The sequence below is a fragment of the Taeniopygia guttata genome, chromosome 7 (genome assembly GCF_048771995.1).
Source record: "Taeniopygia guttata chromosome 7, bTaeGut7.mat, whole genome shotgun sequence".
NCBI lineage: Eukaryota > Metazoa > Chordata > Aves > Passeriformes > Estrildidae > Taeniopygia > Taeniopygia guttata.
This window is the reverse complement of record NC_133032.1, coordinates 22,875,434-22,897,107: the sequence shown is the minus strand read 5'-3', so window position 1 is coordinate 22,897,107 and position 21,674 is coordinate 22,875,434. Positions and strand designations below refer to the sequence as shown.

General features: G+C 38.5%; 2 protein-coding genes across 8 annotated transcripts in view; one reads left to right on the top strand and one right to left on the bottom strand.

Moving 5' to 3' along the window:
* The window catches only part of SPATS2L (spermatogenesis associated serine rich 2 like), a 78,146-nt gene extending 65,756 nt beyond the window's left edge, over positions 1 to 12,390 (top strand). For all 7 annotated transcript variants that reach the window (XM_030277757.4, XM_030277760.4, XM_030277759.4 and 4 more), the window contains 5 exons: positions 2,166 to 2,224; positions 5,604 to 5,713; positions 6,190 to 6,292; positions 9,016 to 9,233; positions 11,054 to 12,390. In XM_030277757.4, coding sequence (XP_030133617.3) covers positions 2,166 to 2,224; positions 5,604 to 5,713; positions 6,190 to 6,292; positions 9,016 to 9,233; positions 11,054 to 11,449 — 886 coding nt within the window. In that variant the 3' untranslated portion in view covers positions 11,450 to 12,390. The remainder of the gene's footprint in view (positions 1 to 2,165; positions 2,225 to 5,603; positions 5,714 to 6,189; positions 6,293 to 9,015; positions 9,234 to 11,053) is intronic.
* A 4,969-nt stretch (positions 12,391 to 17,359) lies between these two features.
* Positions 17,360 to 21,668, bottom strand: KCTD18 (potassium channel tetramerization domain containing 18). The gene is given in 7 exon segments (XM_072931861.1): positions 17,360 to 17,672; positions 17,675 to 17,949; positions 18,654 to 18,756; positions 19,100 to 19,194; positions 20,239 to 20,374; positions 20,377 to 20,412; positions 21,617 to 21,668. Coding segments are annotated over 7 exon segments (948 nt in total). The 3' UTR covers positions 17,360 to 17,421.
* Between the last annotated feature and the right edge of the window lie 6 nt (positions 21,669 to 21,674).

Here is a 21,674-nt window from a genome sequence, read left to right as displayed (position 1 = left end):
CTTATTTTCATTCTAGTATTAAAAGTGGTTTTATTTGGTATCAAAATAAAATGTTAGGGGTCACCAGTTTACTAAGGAAGGATCTGTTGTTGGAGTGCAGAGAGAACAATCCTGGAAAGAGCTGCACTAAAACACTCTTCTGATGAGCTCTGCTGTTGTAACCTTGTTGCTTGAATGTTTTCCAGACAAAAGTTTATGTTTATGTAACCTGTGTAGTGCACTAGGGAGGCACTTTGATAACAGAGACAGAAAAAGTAAAAATCTGCAGGGTTTCTTTTAATTTAAGAGAAAGTAGTAATGATAACTGGATTCTCATGGTGGAGGATAGAAATAGGTAAGAACTTAAAGGACTCGTTTCAGCCACCTGTTGTGAAAGTCAAGGAAGTTTATTAAACCATGTAGTTACAAAAGCTAATTGAAAATAGATTAATTCTGAGAAGCTATGACTATTTAGATTAGCAAGCTGGAGTCATCACCTGCTTATTTGGCATTCAAGCTTAATGCTTATGCCTGGAGAGTATTGAATGCCAACTGCAACAATCGTGTCCTTCTATTGTCACTACCTCTTAACTGATTTGCTCTACCCTAAAAAACCCCTGCTGTTTTATTTCCTGTGGTGTGTAGGTCACACTAAATTGATGTGACAGGCTAAAACAATAATTGTAGTCTTGTTTCTGTGTATGAAACAAAAAAATATGTTACACTGCATTTGTGTTGTCTGGCTACAACCTTTGCCATCAGCCAACCTGCTTCTGTCCCACTTGTTGGCTACTGGGAGGCAGTGTAAAGGTCTCCTCCTCTCCAGGGTGCATGGTAGACTGGGAAAACTCAAGGACAGAAGACTGCAGAGCTTCTGTTGCAAACCTCCTGTGTGAGGTTGGTTGGAAGATTTCAAGGAAGGATGAATGGTGCATGAATGTGTTGTAGCTGGTGAATGTTTGGTTGTCAGCTGTTTGTCATGTGTTCCCCACACTGCCTGCTCACCAATCTTTCCCTGTTTTAGTTAAGGACCTGTCAGTATTTCTCTAAGTTTCTGTCTCTCTTTACTGCCCACTGAACTCTGCAGGGTCTTCCCTTTCTTGCTAAGGATGTTCTAGACAAATATTTTGGTTTAAGTTTTCTATAATGTCTTCCTTCAGTAGAAACCTGTTCATATGTAACTCAGTGTTTTCGCTGGGTCCAAAAGCTAATGTTTAAGGTTGATTTTACTAACAGGATTAAGAGCTCCACTCTTCCCTTGAGTGCATGCCTAGATGTACTCCTGGTGTTTGACCTACTTTTTGCAATTTCCCTCCCCCAGCTGCTTGAATTTACTCACTTATGCAAACACAAACACTAACATTGGTGGTTAATTAAATGTGAACTTAACTTTAAGAATACTAGTGAGGGGGAAAACAGAATGGCACACCAGAGCACTGTCCCCTGGAGAGCATTCTGCAAAGATGTTACTCCACTGGACAGTGTCACTGTGTTCATAATGGGACCAACTTAGCTCATGTCCTGTCTGCCCTCAGCAGACCCACCTAATCAGTTGCACTCTGACAGCTTATAAGCACTGTCAGGGATTGCACACCAGACATTTGTAAAAGGAGAGGCACACAATTCCTTTAGGAAGGCCAGGTAAAAGTGGAAAAACTCCTTCCGAGTCCTGGAGGGAACAGGGGACAAGGACTTCAGTTATGGGGATACTTTAATGCTTTTTTACATCACAAACGATTTTCTTGTTTACCATGACATATTTTGCAAAAATATCTCTAAGGAAGAAAAAGAACTCATTCCACACGTCTTTAATTTGGTTTTATTCTTAGTTTTGTGCTGAGACCTAAGCTGCATTAATTTGGGTAGCAGCAATGGTGTATCTGGCTTAATTAGGAAACAGACTGTTTAGTCATTTGAGGATTGCTGTGCTGAATGAGACTGATTTCCACATCTGTGCAGTTATGTAGGAAGGCCAGTGAGATGTTTGTGTAAAGCAGCACACACTCATTATCACTAATTTTTTATAGCTGGCTTGCCTAGATATTTCTTCAGCTTCAATTTTTTAGGTCTTGTTCATTTCAAAACTGCCCATTTTTAATGTCTGAAGTCTGTGTGTAGTTATAGCTTTTGATTTTGATGGAGTTCTAGCATAAATTAAATTTTTTTTTCTTTTTTTTCTTTTTTAGCATCGTAGACAAAGAAGTGTCATTAATGGCAGAAATTGATAAAGTTAAAGAAGAAGCCAGTAAGTAAAAAAAAATACACAGGGAAATTTTGGAATACTGTTGAAACAGTTGCTTTGTTTGGCAGAAGATAACACAATCCATAAATTTGGTTAGCAGCATTCCATCATCTTTCACTCTATATGTGTAGGCAGAAAAGGCTTTGATGTGCCAGGGTAGTTTCTATGAGGATGGTGCATCAAAATTTCAGTATTATGAAATTAAGGTAAACCAAAAGGTGATATGGAGTTAGATTTAAGTTACTTACTCCTTCAGCTTACCTATCAGAGCTTTTTGACCACTCTTTTTTTTCCCTCATTTCTATGGTTATTTAATTACTTTGTTTCCATTTATCAATCACTTTTTGCTTGCTTATATTACCTATGCATGTTGGAATACTGGAATTAGGGAGTAGGGGAGTAGGTTATTGTGTTGCCTTGCATAACTTTCAGGGACAGTGATCAAGCTTATAAATTAGAAAATTAAAAAAAAATTTAAAAAACAGATCTTCACTGCAGTCTGTTTTCTTAATAATCTGTGGGAGTCAATCTGATTCCAGGCTTTCATGTTGTCTCTGGTTTTTACATTTTCATGTATGTATGTTCTGGTGGGGGAGGGGGGGAAGCAAGATGAGCCTTGTATTAGGGTACCACAATATATCTTACACTCGCAAGACTCAGTGTTTGTATTTACCCCCAGGAAATACAGGGGGACATGTTTCAGTAGAGAATGCTAAGCAAGAAATTGAAGACCACGTTCTAACCAAAGCATTGTTAGAATTATACTTTTCCTTGCAGATGAAAATGTCCTTGATATGAATGCATACAATCCTTTTACTGATTTGTGAATTTAAGGTCCTTCCACGGGTTACAAATACATTTAACATTCTTGAATGCTTCATCTGCATTTAGAACTCAATTAGTTTACAAAAGTATAACAATTGAATTTTTGTTGAAAAAAATGCTCTAAATTCTCTATTGCTGTCCAAGTCTCTTGCAGTTGTAGATGTGTATAAACTAGAAGTTACGACAGCAAAGATTTGCAGAGTTTGTGTTTTGAATTTTATTTGCTAATTTTCTGGGAAGAACATGAAATATATGTGAATTTGAAGCTTTGTGTTATTCTGGGAAGGACTTGTGGAAGGATATACATCAGCAGTTTTTGGTTACCTTTGGCTACCAGATACCAGGTATCCATAATCAGCTACAGAACATGCACTCATTCCCAGGAAAACCAGTGGTAGAATTCCCACTGATCAGCAGACACAGTTTTAAGCCTTACCTGCACAAACAAATGCACATTTTGGAAATCCACTGTCCGGGCTGATGGTATTATAGGGCCCCTTCATTAATCTTGGCCAGTTATAGGAATTTTTGTAGAAAGTAAACCTAATTCCTACCTAGCAGCATGCAAAGAGCTGTATTTGCACATGGTGTGTTCTGTTTCCCTTTCCCGGCCAGCTCCATGCACGGCAGTGGATGGCCCTGTACCTGTCTCCAGCAGTGTGGTTTCTCCTGTCTCTCAAGGCTGCTGTAGGCTGTAAAGTGCCTTCAGAAACTTAAGCAGAAAGTTGTTACAGGACTGTAACATGCTAACCAAGATTTAGAATATTATTTATTTTCATATCTCTTTGCTGCATTTAAGGACCGTTTTACTTAAGGACTGTTTTATTCTTACTGTCAACACTAGGAAAAATTCCAAATATGATAATTTCAGGTTTTTTTTAAACATGAGTATTTAGCTGGCATCTCATGGAAATAAATGCCAGTATGAGATGAGATCATATGGTCTGGGTAGTCACTTTAGCAAAGAGGATATTGATCTTGGGGAGGAACAATATTAGCATTACCTAGAATAAGCAGTAAAGCAGAGCTATTGGACAAAGTATGTACCTGGTAAACTGTTCATTTAACGTGATAAAATTTTCTCACTCTTGTGGACCATATTCTACAAAAAAATGAAATCAAAAAGATCAGCTGGGAAGACGGGAGCTGTTCTTAGCATAAGTAATAATGTAGGCACAGATTTACCAGCAGGGCTAAAGGAACTGTAGCCACCCTCTGCTTTCCTTGACGTGTGGGACACACTCCTCTACAGTTGCACAGTTTGTTTGCTCCCGCACAGCTGTACAGGTGCAGCTGTGTCTCCCTGTGCTTGCTGGACCATGTTGTACTCACTGGAACAGGTTTCCAAGAGGAGGGGAAATCTTCATCCCTGGAAGCATTCAAGGTCAGGCTCTGAGCAACCCCATCTGCTGATTGCAGGGGACTTTTAAAGGTCTCTTCTGGCCCAAACTATTTATTGGCTCTACAATGCTTTCAAAAGAAGGTGTTATCTGATAAACAAATTATAATGGGTTGAGAAATAAATTGTCTGTGAAATATCATTAATTCTCACCTTTAAAAATAGCCTTAAAAAGTATAGGCTGGTTACACGACTTGTCAAGTGTGCTGTGGAAAATCGTGGCAAAAAGAAGGTAAAGGAGCCAAAATCTCTACTGCTGTAATGGAGTCTGTGTCCTTAGGATAATTTACATTAAGTACCACTCCCCCTAACTGTATGTGTAAGTTCAAGACGAAAGACTATGACTGTTACTGTTTTACATTTAGATGTTGTTTCCTCTGTGCCGTGAACCCATCAGCCAGTTAATCAGTTGTTGCTTTTACTCTGAGTCACCATTTTGGTAATAGTTTACATATATTTCCACCAAAATTATAATGTCATATTATCTTGTGTACAAGTAGACCATTGCTTCGTGGTTTATGATTAATCTTTCCCTATAAGAATGTAACTACTCACCCCTTCCTTACATAGAATGTACGAGACAGGCAGTAATAAATATTTAGGGTTTTTTTCATAAAGACTGTTTGCCTTCAATGCTGCTTTGCTGTTGAAATGGCTAATGTGCATATTCCATATGAAAAGCAAAACTGCGATGCCAGTGACTTTAACATAAACTGTATATGAACAGGTTTTTTTTCAGAGGAAGTTAAATTCCCCAGTGTAAATCAAATACAGCATGTCTTCAGAAACAGGCTGGTGACTCAATGTAATGCTTCTTTCTATGTCTCTGGAAGAATCTCTATTTTTGTGCTTCAAAATAAAGCACTAAAAAACTCAAAACAACATGTCTTTGCCCCTGTTAATCTGAATGTTGGAGGATTGGTTTAACTTTGATTTTCTGACAGCTATCCCCTTTTCAGATCTTTTTCAAAATCAGGCAGTTCAGTGAATTACACTGATCAACTTAATCTGTGAAAGTATCATATTGCAAATCTAGTTGAAGTCAGTGGTCCATGTGTTTGTCTCACATGGGATGTACCATGTTAATTCCCAAAGACTAATAAATTGCAGAGCGATTTACCTTCCTAGAATTAATGACTGACTATTGGTATTTGGCAGTGGAAATCCTGACTGCTCGGCAGAAGAAAGCAGAGGAGCTGAAGAGACTGGCAGACCTAGCCAGTCAGATGGCTGAAGCACAACTCTCTGAACTCAGGGCTGAAATTAAGGTCAGGCATTCACTTCTGCTTGGGTATTTTAGCTATTTGCAGAAATGCCAAGGAATAGTTGTCACATTAACATTCTATGGGCCAAGGGCTAAATAGTTTTCCATAGGGAAAGTGTAGCTTCTTAAAGCATTGTAGCACCTCTGAGCAGTGTACAGATGCTATCAGAGAAGTGTAAGCTATCCTCTCCTAAGTGTAACACTGGGGAGTTTTGCTGTTTGTGTATCATTTAGACTCAGCAAGTAAACCTGATAGCTTCAGGTTCAGTGATCAAACATACATTCTCCCCTGAAATGACCCACTTCCCAAGTGTGACAGTGATCCACCCATCACTGGGCTGTGAGGTGTAATTTAGTGAGGATGGGAAAATACTTGGTTCTGCACAGAGATCTTGTGAACAGGGCAGGGTCAAGAATCTGTTGGGCCTTGAAGTCTTTTGCTCAGAATGTGACTCACTGTTACCATGTCTATTGTTGCAGCACTTTGTGAGTGAACGGAAATATGATGAAGAGCTGGGCAGGTCTGCCCGATTTTCCTGTGATACAGAGCAGCTGAAGACCCAGATTCAGCTCTGTGGAGAAAGTAAGTGCTGATGATCCCTCTCACTGAGTTTCTCAGAACATATCTGTTCAGCAGAGCTGACAGCACACGTGGTGCCAGTGTGTGAGTGTGAAGCAAACCCAATATGAGTGTTGTCTCTGGATGCAGCAGGACTGCTGAACACACACAAGTCAACTTTACAGTTTGCAACATGTAAGACTCATTGTGCCTGGGCTGAACACTCCATCTGCAGGTACACAGTACCATCTTTGTCAGAGATTTTGAGGTATTACTCAGATAAGTTGGAATTTTCAATCTGAACAGGATCCCAACTCCAGGGAATACACAAATTCAGTAATTTATAAATAAATGGTAAATTGGAAGCTTCTGTGCTTAATGTAATGAGACCAATTCAGATCTCTCCTGCTAAGAAGTAACTCCCCAGCTTTTTAACAGTATTCACTGGATTTTTCAGGAGCCATCTAGAGTCCCAAATTTGGAAAAGACTGATCCCACCTTGCTACAACATCCTTTTAGGTACTTGTAGAGAGCAGCAAGTCTCTTTTTCTCCAAGCTTCTGTTTCTAAATCATCTGCCCTTCTGCTTGGAAATTCAGGTTCACATTTTTTGCTTCAAGTATCATGTCCCTGTTGCAAAATAGGAGTCCATTTCTCATCTCTGTCATGCTTTTTTCCCCCTAAAACAAAGTAAATTATATAAGGCTTTGCCCAGGATGTTACTGTGTCCTGTGGTATTCCATTCAGGGGAAAACTGGTAAAACAACGCTGAACAAGTGCATCTTGGTAGAAGGAAAATAATAAATGTTTTCAAGTAGTTCCTAAAAGTAGGAAGCAGAGGAAAGTACTATACAGTCTGCCAATACAAGCTACTGACTGCTTGGAGGTATAACCAGTTTAACTCATTAGACCATAAGAATTGCTTTTGCAGAACACTTTGAAGTTCCATCTAACCCATATCCTGTCTCTCAATGAAACCAACCCAGGATGTTTCAGAGGAAGACATAAACTTCCTAGTAATGCATCTAATTGTTTACAGTCACCTCATAGACCATATCTAATACCCTGAAGAAGAAGAGATTGAAAATTCCATAAAGATTGTCTTGACTAATAATACCACAGCTGCTATTGATACAACCAGAGACTATTTTTTAAAACTCACTGAACTACTTTCCTAAATAACTTCCAGCTGCAGTTAATTCTGCAAGTTAATTATTTATACCTCATTTCAGTAAAGCATTACATAAGCATAGTTTCATGCAGGCCTGTTTAAATCAGGTCAGTGAAGTTAGAAGAGCAGCTATTAGCAGGGGAGCAGTGTCATCCTAGAAATGACTGATAGTGCACTGAGTGTCTGAAGAACTTTGCTCATACCTGCCCTCAGTGACCTTAGCATCTTGTGATGATTGCTGTCTTTGACAAGAGCTTTTCAGTGCAAAAGATGTTTCTCTTAGCATCATCTCTCAGTGAGACCCATGCCCTGCTAGAAGCTGCAAATACCCCTCAAACAAGAGATTATACAAGGCCAGTAGCTAAGAACAGCCACTCTTAAGGGCTTTAACAAAAGCAATAACCAAACCCACAGAACTTGTGCAAAGGAAGGAATGTTCTAGCATGAGGAGTTTACAGACAGCATATGCTCAAAATGAAGGACAGGAAGAAACAAAAATAATTGGTTGATATATATCAGAACGCCCAGTATCCTTTCCTTGTACATCTTTTTTGTTAAAAATACATTTTTATGACAAGCATCTGGGTTTTTATATGGGCTTCCATGTGCAGCAGTCTGTTTTAGATGAGAGAGAATTAATAGAATTCAGGGATGGTTGGCCTCACTGAACTCAGGAGAGAAAATTCAGTTCAATGTGCAGATCATTGTATTGTTTTTCTGAAGAGGACACCTAGTGGGAGAAGTAGCTGTTGGTGTAAGTGACTAAGATCCTCAGAAAACCTAATAGATGATGCTTAGTTACTAAAATGATTCCTCATCTTCTTTCTCTGTACTAGAAGTGGACAGGAAAACATAGAAATACCTCTTAGATAAAAACAATAAGTGTCTCTCTGGAGTCTCAAATTTGTCATCTGTACCAGAAGGAAACAGAAAATTTGCATAATCAGAAAAATCAGGGCAGCAAATTAAGATCAAGAACTTCATTAGCCTCAGAATCCTCTTCAAGACTGCTTGGGGGCCATTTCGCAAAGGCAGCTTGGAGAAATGCAGAGAGGAATCAAGGATATTTTGGGTGCATTTCATATCCAAACATGACAGTACTTAATAAATTAGGTGATCTCAAAACACTGAGAAGTAGAGAGTAGGAATATACAGAGATGGGCAGTAGCAGTTCCTGATTGTGCAGACTGCTGTGGTCTGCATAAAGTGGATTAGTGCATTGCATTCAGTTCCAGTTTTTATAGCTACCCATGATACAGAAGAATCTTTTTTTACCCATTTCCTTTAGAGAGGAATAAGTAAAGTTCTCTTGGATGCCAAAAGCCTGGCCTTCTGCCAGGCTCCCCAGTTTTAACACTGGCTCTTTTATCTCCAGAAGTGCTTTGCAGTGAGGCAGACTTACAGGTGTAGAACACCATGGAGTGACTTCAACCAAGTTACTTCAATAGTTAGATTAAGTTAGCTTACTTCATTATTTAAAGTGAGACTGAAACAATGCTTCCAAAATTAACTGTAAGCAAGAATACAGTTTAGATGTTGATCATTTAACTGATAACACATAATACCTTTTCTTACAGTTTCTCATCCAAAGAACAGCTATTCCTCAAGAACACCATGTAGTTTACTGCTCTCTTCAATGACCTCGCATGCAACAGCTGGCAAGCAAAATACGCACAACCGAAAGTCCTCTAGTAATGCCAAGAACTCTGATAAAACAGCCAGCAGTAAAGTACAAAGTTATCCTTCTTCCAATCCTACAGAATCTTCTTCTCAAGGAGTCCCAACAAATAAGCATGTAAGATGTCAAATCAGTCATGAACTGAACTAAATTACTTCAAAACTTCCAGAAAAATACAGCATTGAAAGTTGTTAATACAAAAATACTGGTTTGTGGTTTATATTTAATTAATAATTTTTGAGGATAGTAAGCATGTATTTTCCAGCTTAATTTTAAATCAGTATGAACATACAAAGTAGAAATACCATATGAGTAAGGACAGTTGTCTGTTTAGAAGTGTCTAGTGGCAGTAATAAAGTGAAAGAAAAAACTCCTCCATTATAGCTAACTGCTATGGAGGTGAAACATTTAGTCCTTGACAAATAGTCAGCTGATGTGCTGTCAAAGCACAATTATTACATACCCTTTGAAAGTAGAATCCTGCCAGGTTTAAAAGCATATTATTTCAGAAACTCTGTAGTACAGGTTATAGTATTGTGCTATATTAGTAGCATTTTATATATATGATACATATATGAATTATATTTTGTTGTAATAGCACCTTAGAATGTCCCTGTACTATTGTTCTTAAGTAGAGCTGCCACTAAAGTTGGTCTGAATTTTGTCCCAGTAGGGATTTTAGGCTCAAATAGATGCCTGGAGGGAAATGTAACACAGTGCATAATATCAGTGCATGTATGGAATCACCTGTCCTGTCAGGCATGCAAATAGAAGTAATTCAGCCACTTCCCACTAAGAATCAAAGTATCCTCTGAGCAAAATTTCACAATTGACATGTCTTCCACAATGAGGATTCTTCACTTGACTTCAATTTACATGTGACTGTCTGTTCTTCCTGCAGTCATACTGTAGTACTTGTATAATGCTTTACTAGGAAAGCAATAGTCATGATTTTGGAATAAGTCAGTATTAAGTTCTTCAGTACTTCTTAACTGCTCAGAGAATCACAGAGTATCCTGAGTCCCACTCCTGGCCCTGCATAAGGCACCCCAATAATCCCACCATGTACCTCAGAGCAATGTCCAGCCATTTCTTGAGCTCTGTCAGGGTTGATGCTGTGACCACTTCCCTGGGGAACCTGTTCCAGTGCCCAGCCACCCTATGGGTAAAGAACTTTTCTCTGATACACAACCTAAACCTCCCCTGACCCAACTTCAGGCTATTCCCTCTGTTCCTGTCACTGGTCACCAGAAGGAAGAGATCAGTGCCTGCCCCTCTTCTTCCCCTCACAAGGAAGTTGTGACTGCAGTGAGGTCTCCTCCAGGCTGATCAGAACAAGTGACCTCAGCCACTCCTCACACGGCTTCTCCTCAAGGTCCTTCACTATCTTCATGACTCTCCTTTGGACACTTTCTAATAGTTTCATGTCTTTCCTTATCATGGCACCCAAAACTGCCCCCAGCACACGAGGTGAGGCCGCCTCAGAGCGGAGCAGGACAATCTCCTCCCTTGCCCAGCTGGAGATGCTGTGCCTGATGCCCCGCAGGACACACATGGCCTTCCTGGCTCCCAGGGCACTGCTCACTCATGTTTAACTTCTCTTGACCAGAACCTGCAGGTCCCTTCTCTCAACAACTGCTGTTGAGATGTCTAGAATTTCATCCCCTTTTCTGTATTCTCTTGAATCATGGCAGATTTTAATTTGGCATCAGTGATGAACCTGCCATCTGTAGCTCCAGGCTACTCAGATGTAGTATGGTACTCGTAGTTCTGGGTATAGGTATTATAAAGAGACTCTGGTAACAATCAAAACTTCTTAGTGTTTTCCCTCTCCTATTCCCTCCTAAGAGTAACACTGTTAATTTTGACTGCTGTGTTTCTTGGCCTGTTGGAAGGATTCAGACAATCTAACAGTTACCTGATTTCTTTCTGGGTAGAATGGGCCTTCTAACCAGAGACGGAGATTCAACCCACAGCACCAAAACATGCGGCTCAATGGATCTCATAAGTCACAAGGTGCCAGTAATGAGGCAGATCAAAATACCAAGAGTGGTTCCAAGTCTGAACACAGAAGACAGCAGCACAACAGCTTTCGATCTAAAAATAAAGGAGCTGTGAAAAATCAAGAGCCGTCTACAACTGCAAGGACCACAGAGAATCCGACGCATTCAGAGAAGTCCCGACGGAAGCATCACACACCGGACACCGCAGAGCACAGGTCTTTCCAAGGCAGCGTTGGCAGGGTGTCACAATGCAATTTGTGTCCTGCAAGGATGGAGGTCTCTGCTGATGCCACTGTTCTTTCAGTGCCAGCTGTGACTTTGGTGGCTTAAAATGTCGCAGTGATGGCTGGCAGGGAAATTCAATCTCTTGATTTTAGTTTGTTGCTCAAAAAGCTTGTTGGTGAAGAAAATAAGTCAGAATATAGTCTTTTAAATCTTTTGCTGCTTAAAACCTGTTGGTATCTTTATTACTTACTAATTATCAAAATTAAATCATACTTTCAAGGCTTTCCCCAATATGTTCACATTTATTTTGTCATGACTGTATGGAATCTTAACCAAAGCAGCATTTACTTCTTAGAAAAACGAAATCTAGATTGGAAAGATAAACTGGTAAATAAATTCATAATAGCAAAAACCTATTGTAGATATGTGGTTATATCAGTCAACATTATTATTTCATAGAACAGCCTGTGTTTGAAGGATCCCAGGAAGTCTGTATGCAATGAAATCAAATAATCTTGTAGAATTTTTCAGCAAATCTCTATACACCTCTTTGTTTCTGTGCGTGTATACACGTACATGCATGCACACTATATTCACAGAGAGTATTGTTCTATACAAGAAGAGTTGAAAAAGCAGTTCATTTGATTTTAGCTTATTATTCCATAATCTGAGATCTTTAAATTCAAGTATAAATTGTATTAAATGTATTACATATTGTTATTTTTCATGGACAAACTATTTTTATGAGGCTGAGAAAATATGTTCATTTAAGTTTGGAATGTATATAGTAACAGCTATTCAGATGCACAGCCCTGTTCTCCATCCTTATCAGCCACTTTTCTATGACTAGTTGGATTTATTTTTTGCATACGAAAAGTTGCAGGTCTTCTAGACTTGAATTCAAATTATTTTTCTATATTTTTGCTGTAGGAACCATCTGTCCATAACAAGAGCTATGACTAATAAATTACTTAGTCTTTATGTTCTGAGTCTGTATTTCAGAAAACCTGTTTCTTCCAAATAATTAAAATCTTCTTTCTAAAATACTCTGGTGTTTGCTGCTTTGCAGTGCGTAACCTTGTGCTCTTACTCAAATTGTATTTGCGCAGTGGAACTGGTAGCAGTGGGAAGCTTTCAGCTGAGTTTGGACTGGACTAGGCTTTTGCTTCTAGCTCGATTCTAATGCCACAGCACACAAAACAGCCTTGCCATGAGAGCCACCTCCATGCTGAGCACATTTTACAGTAAGTTACTGTTTAATGTAGTAAGATGTCAGAATCCAGAGCTGGCGTCAAGTGACCTGTTGGCCTAAGTGTCAGAATCTGAAAGGTGTAAAGGTCAGTGAGACTGACCTCCTGTCAAGCTCAGTAAGAGCAGGAGGACACTTGAGTGGCTTTAAAAGTTTGCACCTAGGTGATTGTTCACTATTGCTTTTTACCAATTTGCTCTGCCTAATTTCTGTTCTCTTGAGTGTACACTTCCTTAGTACTGACTGGATTACTCCACCCTGGGGCCCTTGAAAAATAATCTCCAAGGGAAGAGCAAAGTGCATTCTCATATTTTGATTTTTCTTTATATGTGTATACAGTGTCCCACATGTGAATATTGGTTAAACCTGTTTTTAAAAGACCAGTAACTCATCGTCATCTGGAGGAGTGGCAATTCAAGTGAAAGAAAAATAAACATGTAGGTAGACATTGGCTTTCTTAGCACTGCAAGCACTGCTATTATCCTAGTTAATTACTTTATCACACTGTTAAGCTGAATGTTTTGGAGTAGATGGAACTGAAATTTCAGAATCTCTGTTATGCATACCCATCAGATAGATAGATTTTCAAAATTATCTGCTGCCTTACAATTTCACCGTAACCTCACTCTAAGAGATTTAATTACAAATTCCATGCAGATATTACACAGGAACTTCTTATATTACCCTTATATAAGTTCTGAAATGTGTCTCTTCTTGTAATTCTTCCTAAAAAAAGAAAATCGAACCTACCTGTAATAACATTTATTCCTTCTGTTATAAATGAAAATTTGTCCAGCCAAATTAGTATGAAAAAGAAAATATTTATTTTGCAATCAAATTCTATCTAGCCAGCCACAAGGAAAGAACAGAGCCGAGCCCAGGGTCAGCCCTGGGTGTGCAACAAGGAGTCAGCCTCATCAGAGGTTTTCCTCCATGCCCACACACTTCTATCCTGGCACAAGTGGTTTTTATAGGGAAAATTCTGCCTGAGGCCAAGATTTCAGCAATCAGTCTTTTCTTCTATTCAGAGTCTATATGTTAATAAGATTTTCCTTTTTGGTGATGAGGGAGAACAAATCACTGTCCGGAGTTTGTTGAATCCTTGATGAAATTTACGGGAATTCAGGAACGCTGTATTCACATGTATCTGCCTGAGGATTTCCATGATATCCATCTCGGGTCCTTCACGCGAACGATCAGCACCTGGGGTTTCTGTATCTCCCCAGACATGGCCCATCTCCTGGCCAGCCGTACCTTCTTACTTGTAAATCAGTTTCCAATCTACACCCAGTCTCACCTGCGCCTGTGAGGGTGGGGGGGAATCCTAATACAAATATGTATACTCTAACAAATATTCAATATCACATATATCATATTAGAAATGGCGCGAATTATATCTACTACACATGACACTTCCTTATAGCTGCTACATTTGATTATTGCATTATTGAAAATTACTTTATTCCTTAAGTTAGTTTCTCACAAGTGACCTTCTGCAGATAACTAAAATCTGTAACATAACTCAGCACAACAGGACCTCCTTGTGCTCTTCAGTACCAGCCAAGCTTTGATGTACTGGAGGCTCAGTATGTGACAGATCCAGGACTAACAGGTGAGAGATGGCATTTCTCTTTTCTCTGATGATGTAAAGGCATCTTTTTTGTTAAAGAGCTGTATATGGTTTTGGTTAGTCTGAGGAGAGGGCAGCTTGTGGGAATGCTGCAGTTTTAGCTGTTTTGTCTAGTATCTGTACTTGTTTGGGAAGGTTATTCCAATGTACATTTTAACCACATTATGTGGCTGTGCTCTGATACTCTGTCAGAATCTTCATCTTTCATTTCATGTGTGTCTGTATTCTTGGATTTATATCTACCAGTTTCTAGGAGTGTTTTACTCTTCATGGTAGTTACCAAGTAGCTAAAAGCTCTTGGGCCCATGTTCAACAGAACTCTGTTTTTATCTTCTCATTACAGAGAGAACGACTTGCAATTCTCCTTTTAAGGGACTTGTTGAGGGGCAGTGAAGGAATTTATGGCAGGGTAAGGCTTCCCTTCCAGGCCAGTCCTCTTTTATAAAAAGTCCCCTCAGTTAGCAAAGGAAAAACAGCTGTCTGACCTCACTCAAACACAAACATGGAATTCCCACTGCACTTTGTGCTCTTCCAGAAGTGGAAGTACATCTTAAAGGGGCAATATTTTAAAGCAGGTTGAATCTATCTTTCATGTAAGATTAAATTCAGAATAAGGGCAGAACCCAGCAAAATAAAGATCCACAAACACAGCTGCAAAACTAAAATGTGAAGGTAACTTAATGCAATCAAGCTCTTTGAAAAACTTACATTAGTTAACCATGTGTGGGAAAGAAGAAAATATAAAAACCCCAACACTTAATGTGCTCGAAAATGTCTCCTTTAAAGAAAAACCCACTGATTCTGGAATTCTAATAACTTGCTGAACATGTGTTGGTTTGTTTGGTTTGGTTTTTTTTGTTTTTTTTTTTAATGATCTCTGCTATAATGATTTATAATTTTACAAAGATTTAAAGTGAACCATTGTGACACCACTTGACAGTGCATCTTGTTCCAGTCACCAGGAAGGTTAGTGCTACCCATCTATCATAAAATGCTTCAATATCACTCTTAGCAGTTAATCAAAAATCAATAAGATTCTATGATATAAAAAACATGCTGGAAGTGCCTAATTAGATAAGTTAAAAGGCCATGTTTGCACCCCATCCAATTGAAAATAAATAAATAAAATCAAGTCCTTCTTTCTTTGCCTTCTTCACCATAGCTACTTTCTCATTTAATCTACTGAAATTCAAGGGGGTTGTTTTTGGTTCTTTCAACCACAAGCTAGTATGTCCACAACAAAGAGAAGACTCATTAATGCTGCTGTAATGCAAATGACACAAATGTTACTCAAAAAATACTTTGCTACCAAAATAATTGTAAGTAAACACTGAGGTAGTACAAACTCATAAAGTTCTGTAGGAATATTCTCAAAGCTTTTTATTGTATGTCTTTTCTCACTTAAATTATATTCTCTGATTCCATTATTATAGAAGCTTTCTAAATTCAAAGGTTGAAAGAAATCAGCTTTAGACAGCCTTGTAAAAAGATTTTAAGGTTCATGGTAAAGTGCTCATCCGTTGAATAAATAGTGAAGTAAAAATCACACAGAAGCATTAAAAACTGTTTTTCAGTCAGATTATTATGAAAAACAAATTTCACAAACTTAGTCTCAATGAATTGCATGTTCAAAGAATATTAGAGTACATTATACTAGTATCCTTGCATAATTTCTGCTTTGTCCTTTGTTCAGTGAAGCTTTTTTGTTGAGATACGGGATTGTTGACCTTCAGGTTTATTTTTAAAGAAAAAACACTAGCTTAAATAATCTAAAGGTCAGGTGGTCTTCCATATACACACCAATAGCAGAAAATTATAGTGTTCTACACCTTTATAGTGACTACTGTTCATGACAAAATGTCTCATTAAAAACATGTTAGTACATGAAAATTTGGGGCTTTTTAATTGTGCAAATTATGTTTCAAGTCCTGATGGTTGGGAGAAAAATCTGAAAATGTTATGGCTTTAAATGATCTAGCAAATAAAACCTTTAAAGAACCCTTCTGTAATTTTAATAGTCTCAGGAATTTTAAGAACTTGCTTCTTGGCAATGTTCTCAGTGTTCAAAAACAACTGTATTTACTGTGCTGGGGAAGCAAAAGTAGTCACAAAAACAGCAGAAAAAAACCTGGCACCCAACTCTTAAGCAAGGGTACAAAACAAAGCCAGGTTTTGTTCTCTAATTTAGACAGCTAAAGGGCTCTTGAAAATCAACGATCCAAACTTGCCTTTCCTCTGCTGATAGGAACATACAGCAGCTCTTTGTTTCGGTATCATTACTCAAAATTTGCCCTGCTACAAGAATGTCTCCTCCAGCCTGCCCAGAGGGAAGGAGGGAGACTTTTTCATTAAACCATGGCACTTTGACCTCAACTTCTGTGCTTTGCTGCACAAAAATTGAGGTTGTGCCCTCCTGATCTGAAAGGACCTGCAGAAGGACATGGAAGCCAGGTGTAACTCAGAGCCTGCAGCCCTAGAAAAGCCATCCCCTAGCGGTGTGACACAAAATGCCACAGCTGGACCAGCCTTGCCCCAGTGGCAGACTGCACCGCAGTATTGTGTGTGTCTGTAAATGTATGTCTCTCCAGAGAGAGCAGCCTTGTTACTCACACAGCACACTTCTTCCCTTCCTGTATTTCTGAATTTTCTCTCAGTGTACAAGCACAGGTGATCCCTTGTAATGCTTGTAAGAGCAAAAATGGTGATTTACCCTCACCAGAAGTGCCAGTAAGTGCATTCAATTTCCCGTGTCTCTGCAGCATGTGTATGTTGTACGTTTGTGGCAGACTTCTGTCTAATAAAAGCTACTTGCTTTTTTCTATTCTTCCCCTGTGCTTAAAGGTACAAATTGAGGTTCATTGTAGTTAAAGTTGATAAAGAGATCAACTTATGCTGTGCCAAGTACTCACTTTACAGTACAGCACAGCAGAAATACAAATGAGAGTTACTGGAATGTTAAGCTGCATGTGCTTGAGTGATTTTTTAAATCCATTTTTCTTCCTCCCTTCCCAACATCTAAAAATTTCTAGAAATAAAGCAAAAAACACATTTCAGTGCTCACTTAAAACAGTTTCTTCCTGTGCTTTTCATTATCTTTTTCATCACCATTTTCTACCTAATCTTGAATAAAGGATCACATGAAATAATGATCTCTTCTTCAACCATATAATGTAGAGCTGTCCAGTCTACCAGACTGAGTCAAACATTACCCATCCACTTTATCTTAAGCGTAATACTTTCTGCAAATACAGCTGGTTCTTTCTTGTTTAGCACTGTAGGAATTTCAACAGCAACACTGCTCTGTTCTCTTGCTTTACTGGATGCAGAAGAAGGTGGCTGAGATAGTGCCACAAGAAAAAGTGGAGTCCTTTTCAGCTTCACTGCACAGTTGTTCATAGGCTTCTTACTCCCTAGAGCTTGGAATGGCAATTGGCTCAGTGGCCCATTGCAGCATTCTGCCTTCCACAGGGAGCCTGGGACTTGCTGAGCACTGATGTGCATGTTGTGGATGTGGTTTGAGAAGCTTCTTTGTGCAGTATCAGACTTTCACTATGGGGTCGTTTAAGAATAGCTGCAGAATGTCAGGCATTGTCAGCAACTACCTTTAGCAAAGATGAATTCTTGACTTTTATGTGGGTACTTGTTGAGGGACCTGAGAATCTAATTGGCTGGAGACCCACTTTACATGGCAAACAGCCTTCTGCTTCAGTACAGTCAATTAATAGTCTATAAAACAAAGAATTTCCATTTTAAAAAAAATGAACTATATATGTACATTGGGTTTTTTTATAACATTAATACAAAACAGACCATCTACAACAGCCTTTCACAAATAGGTTTAAATGACACTGGAAGAATCATAAATTATGGTTCCCAACAGTTCATGACTACAATCAGGGCTGCCTTTCTGTGAATAGAACCATCAATCTCTTCTGCCTCTCTTAGGTGACATTAAAAACTGTAGCAGTGAAGTGGCTGTAGGCTGGCTCAGGTGATTGTGCCAGCAAAAGGCTGCTTTTAGGTAACATGTGGAGAATGGAGGTGTAATCACAAATATTGCCATAAAACTGCAGAGAGGAAGTTTTAGAAATTCCTTCTAAAAGAATACATCTCACAGATGTGATTTAACCTTTTAAAGTTTTCACTTAAATTTCTGGTTTAGCAGTCCATTTAACAAATACTGCTCTCTAGTTTTTCAAGTTACTCCTTGCCAGCCTGCTGTGAAATCTCAGCAGCCTAAAAAAACCCGTCATTTGTTTCTAGCGAGTTCAGTTGTGCAATTAAGAGCTCTATGACGCTTTATAAAAATGTAAATTAAACCAGAGAAATCTCAACATGCATAGGTATTTAAGGAACCTGAAATTATAGAGGGGGGAAAATGGCACTGTATTTGTTAATTAATTTTACGCCACCTATGCAAATCAGCATACCTTTTATAAACTGGAGGCATGTGATGCCAACTGCCTCTCAGAGGGTGTTCTTTCAGAGTCTCACATTCAGTCAGCTCCTGAGGCACTCTCCAGTAGCTGACACTTGCATTTCGTAGCAGCATTGTACTGATGAGCTGAGAGAACACAGCCATGCATGTTTACACCTGACTAAATACATGAATACGTGTATTTTATTATGCAGAATTTCAGCTCTCAACCTGCTGACATGAGCATTGCTGACAGCCAGCATGCTGCTTCATTCATGTCAATTCCTGTCCCCTCTCTGGAACATCGCATAAAACATTTTCTTCCCTCCAAAGAGCCACTACTATTTTACAATGCTATGGAAGTTTGTGCAGAGGTTTTTATTATATTTAGTTGGCAAATATTTTTCTTATTTGTATGTTAAAAAATAGTAATACTGAAATAAAAAATTATTACTCTACCACTCCCTTCCCAGGCATCAAAAGCATCCATCATCTTTTTCATCTCAGCTACTGAGTAATAGCTCCAGATGTATTGGATGTTATTTCCAGCTTCTCTAGGATTATTGTTTTAAAGGTAACAGTTATGTGATTAGTTAGCTAAGTCAATAAAAATGTACCATTGGTGAAATACATCATTCTTTTTACCAAATCCTAACTATAAGGATTTAGCAGTAAATGTTTTACAAAGCAGAAAGGGAAATGTTACTCTGATTTTGTTTTTATTCAAAAAAGAGGTTTGAATTCTCCTGTGAATGCCTATTGCTAAATTTGGATATTCATGAAAGGATAGATTTTCATAGAAGAATAATTACGGAATTAATTATGTAAAACCTATTTTTCTAGAATACATAGTAGGAGAACAGACACCTGATATGTTGCCAAATACCCTTGGAATAAATATTAATGTTCTCATCCTAAAATTAGGAAGGTATGCATCCTAATTATAAAGATGATGAAGTATCAAGAGCTCTATCTTAATCAAAAGATGCACAGTGACACGTCTGACACTGCATTGTGAGAGTGACAAAGACCAACTGCTTCCAATTGTATGTACAGGTCTACCAATAACTTCCAATTATTGCCATGTAAATACATTAACAGTGTAGTACAGCTGTACTTGTTCTTTAAAGAATTAAAACAATTTCCTTTCATCTCTGGTTCTCAGTGTTCGGCTGTCTCAGAAGACTGCACAAAAGTATTGCATGAATCACAATCAACTGCAAGTATTTCTGGAGGTTTTTCTGTAACGGGATTTATTCACTCTATTTAGTGTAAATATCAGAAAGTCATTTTAATTGTTGTTTTAATTGTATTTTTAAAATAACAAATCAAGCAGAATAAGAACTTACAGCAACTCTATGCTAACCACCTTGTGTGTACTCTCTCAAATTCTTAACCTCCAGGCTTAGTTTTTATCTTATTTATTTGTTAAATGTGGCCATTATATTATCCAGATGCTTTGGGAGCTGCAAAGATGCCTTCCACAGATTTATAGTACAATAATGCTGCATTATGCTACATATGATAATATTTTGGCATAGTTATTATATGTTTTTATTCTCACTTCAGAGTACTTTCATGTTTGACAGTCACCTTACCTTTTGTATGTGCTTTTACTATGAATTTTCATTCCTGGCGCCTTATTAATTGCATCAACCCCATCAGCTCTTGTGGCATACACACCAATAATTTTACTTTCACAGCTTGCTCCAGAAGTGTTGATATAGAGCAGGACCAAACTGTAGGCTTGGTACAAACTAAATGGTAAGAATCTCAGGCTGTTCACTGCAACTGTGAAAGATGGTAGCAAAGTCCTGCTGTGTTATCCAAACTCCTTATGTTAAACATTTTGAGTATTTTAAACAGTTTTATGTATGCAACAAGGAATTACTATTCTTCATCCATCATCACTTTTAACTGGACCTACTTTGGCAGGATTTCTAAGTCACAAACAAGTGTGAAATTTGACCCATGAATAGTTTTATTCAAACTTTTACATCAGGCCATGGTGGTGAAAAATGCAATTTTTAACTGTCTGAAACAAAGATTAGACCCAAATCTTTTTATCTAATGAACAGTGGGAATGAGATGCCTCTGGAGATTATAGAGGTGCACAGACAGGACCCAAGAAAAATGCCAAACACTCTGCCAACTTCAATTTTAGCTATTCTTGTATTCTTACTGAAGAAGTACATTCGAAAGCCACAGTTTGGAAAGGGACATGGCACTGTATAGATGTGAGTGTTTGCAAGCACAAATACTTGTGGAATTCAGATAAACTACCTGTACATATAAAGTCGTGCATGCAGAATTGTTTTACAGCCTGGAATTAGAAGCCAACTGATGCTCAGCAGACTATATATACTATAAGAAAAGAGATATACTATAAAATGCGTAAATATGTATAAAAGCATGTATTTGCCAGAGAGCTTCATGATCAGAATGTGATATTTAGAGCTTCATCCACTTTTAAAGGAAAGCATCCACTAAACATGGAAGCCATCATGGAATTCTTAAAGCAGTACAGAGCCTCATGCCTGGCTGTGTAAACAGCCTCACACATTCAGTCATAGAATATCCCGGACATCTTCAACTTTGTCCTCTTCCATTGCATTTGCCAATGGTAATATTCATTATGAGCTATTCAAACCTAAAACAGGCACAAATAGAAGTAAAACTAATGCCAGCTACAGATTTAACATATCACATACAAGACCGAAGCAATAGCTCAGCTCTTGAACATCTGTAACAGGATACCACTTTAAAAACAGTTCTGGAGACCTAATAATGCAAATAGCCAAATATTCTGTAATAATCGATGGCGTTTTACTTTGGTAGGAAACACAAAGCTTACTCTTTCGAGCCAAATGGGCAAGCAGAGTTACGTGGTGAGGATGTATGACCAAAGGAAATCCTAAGTACAGTTCACAGCACTAAAAATGCAGCTCTTTTTGAACCAATGGCTTCTTTAAGAACCGATCTGTAATTGGGCAGCTTTAACTTCCCGGGCACTGCTCGCCCCGCCCATGGCAGG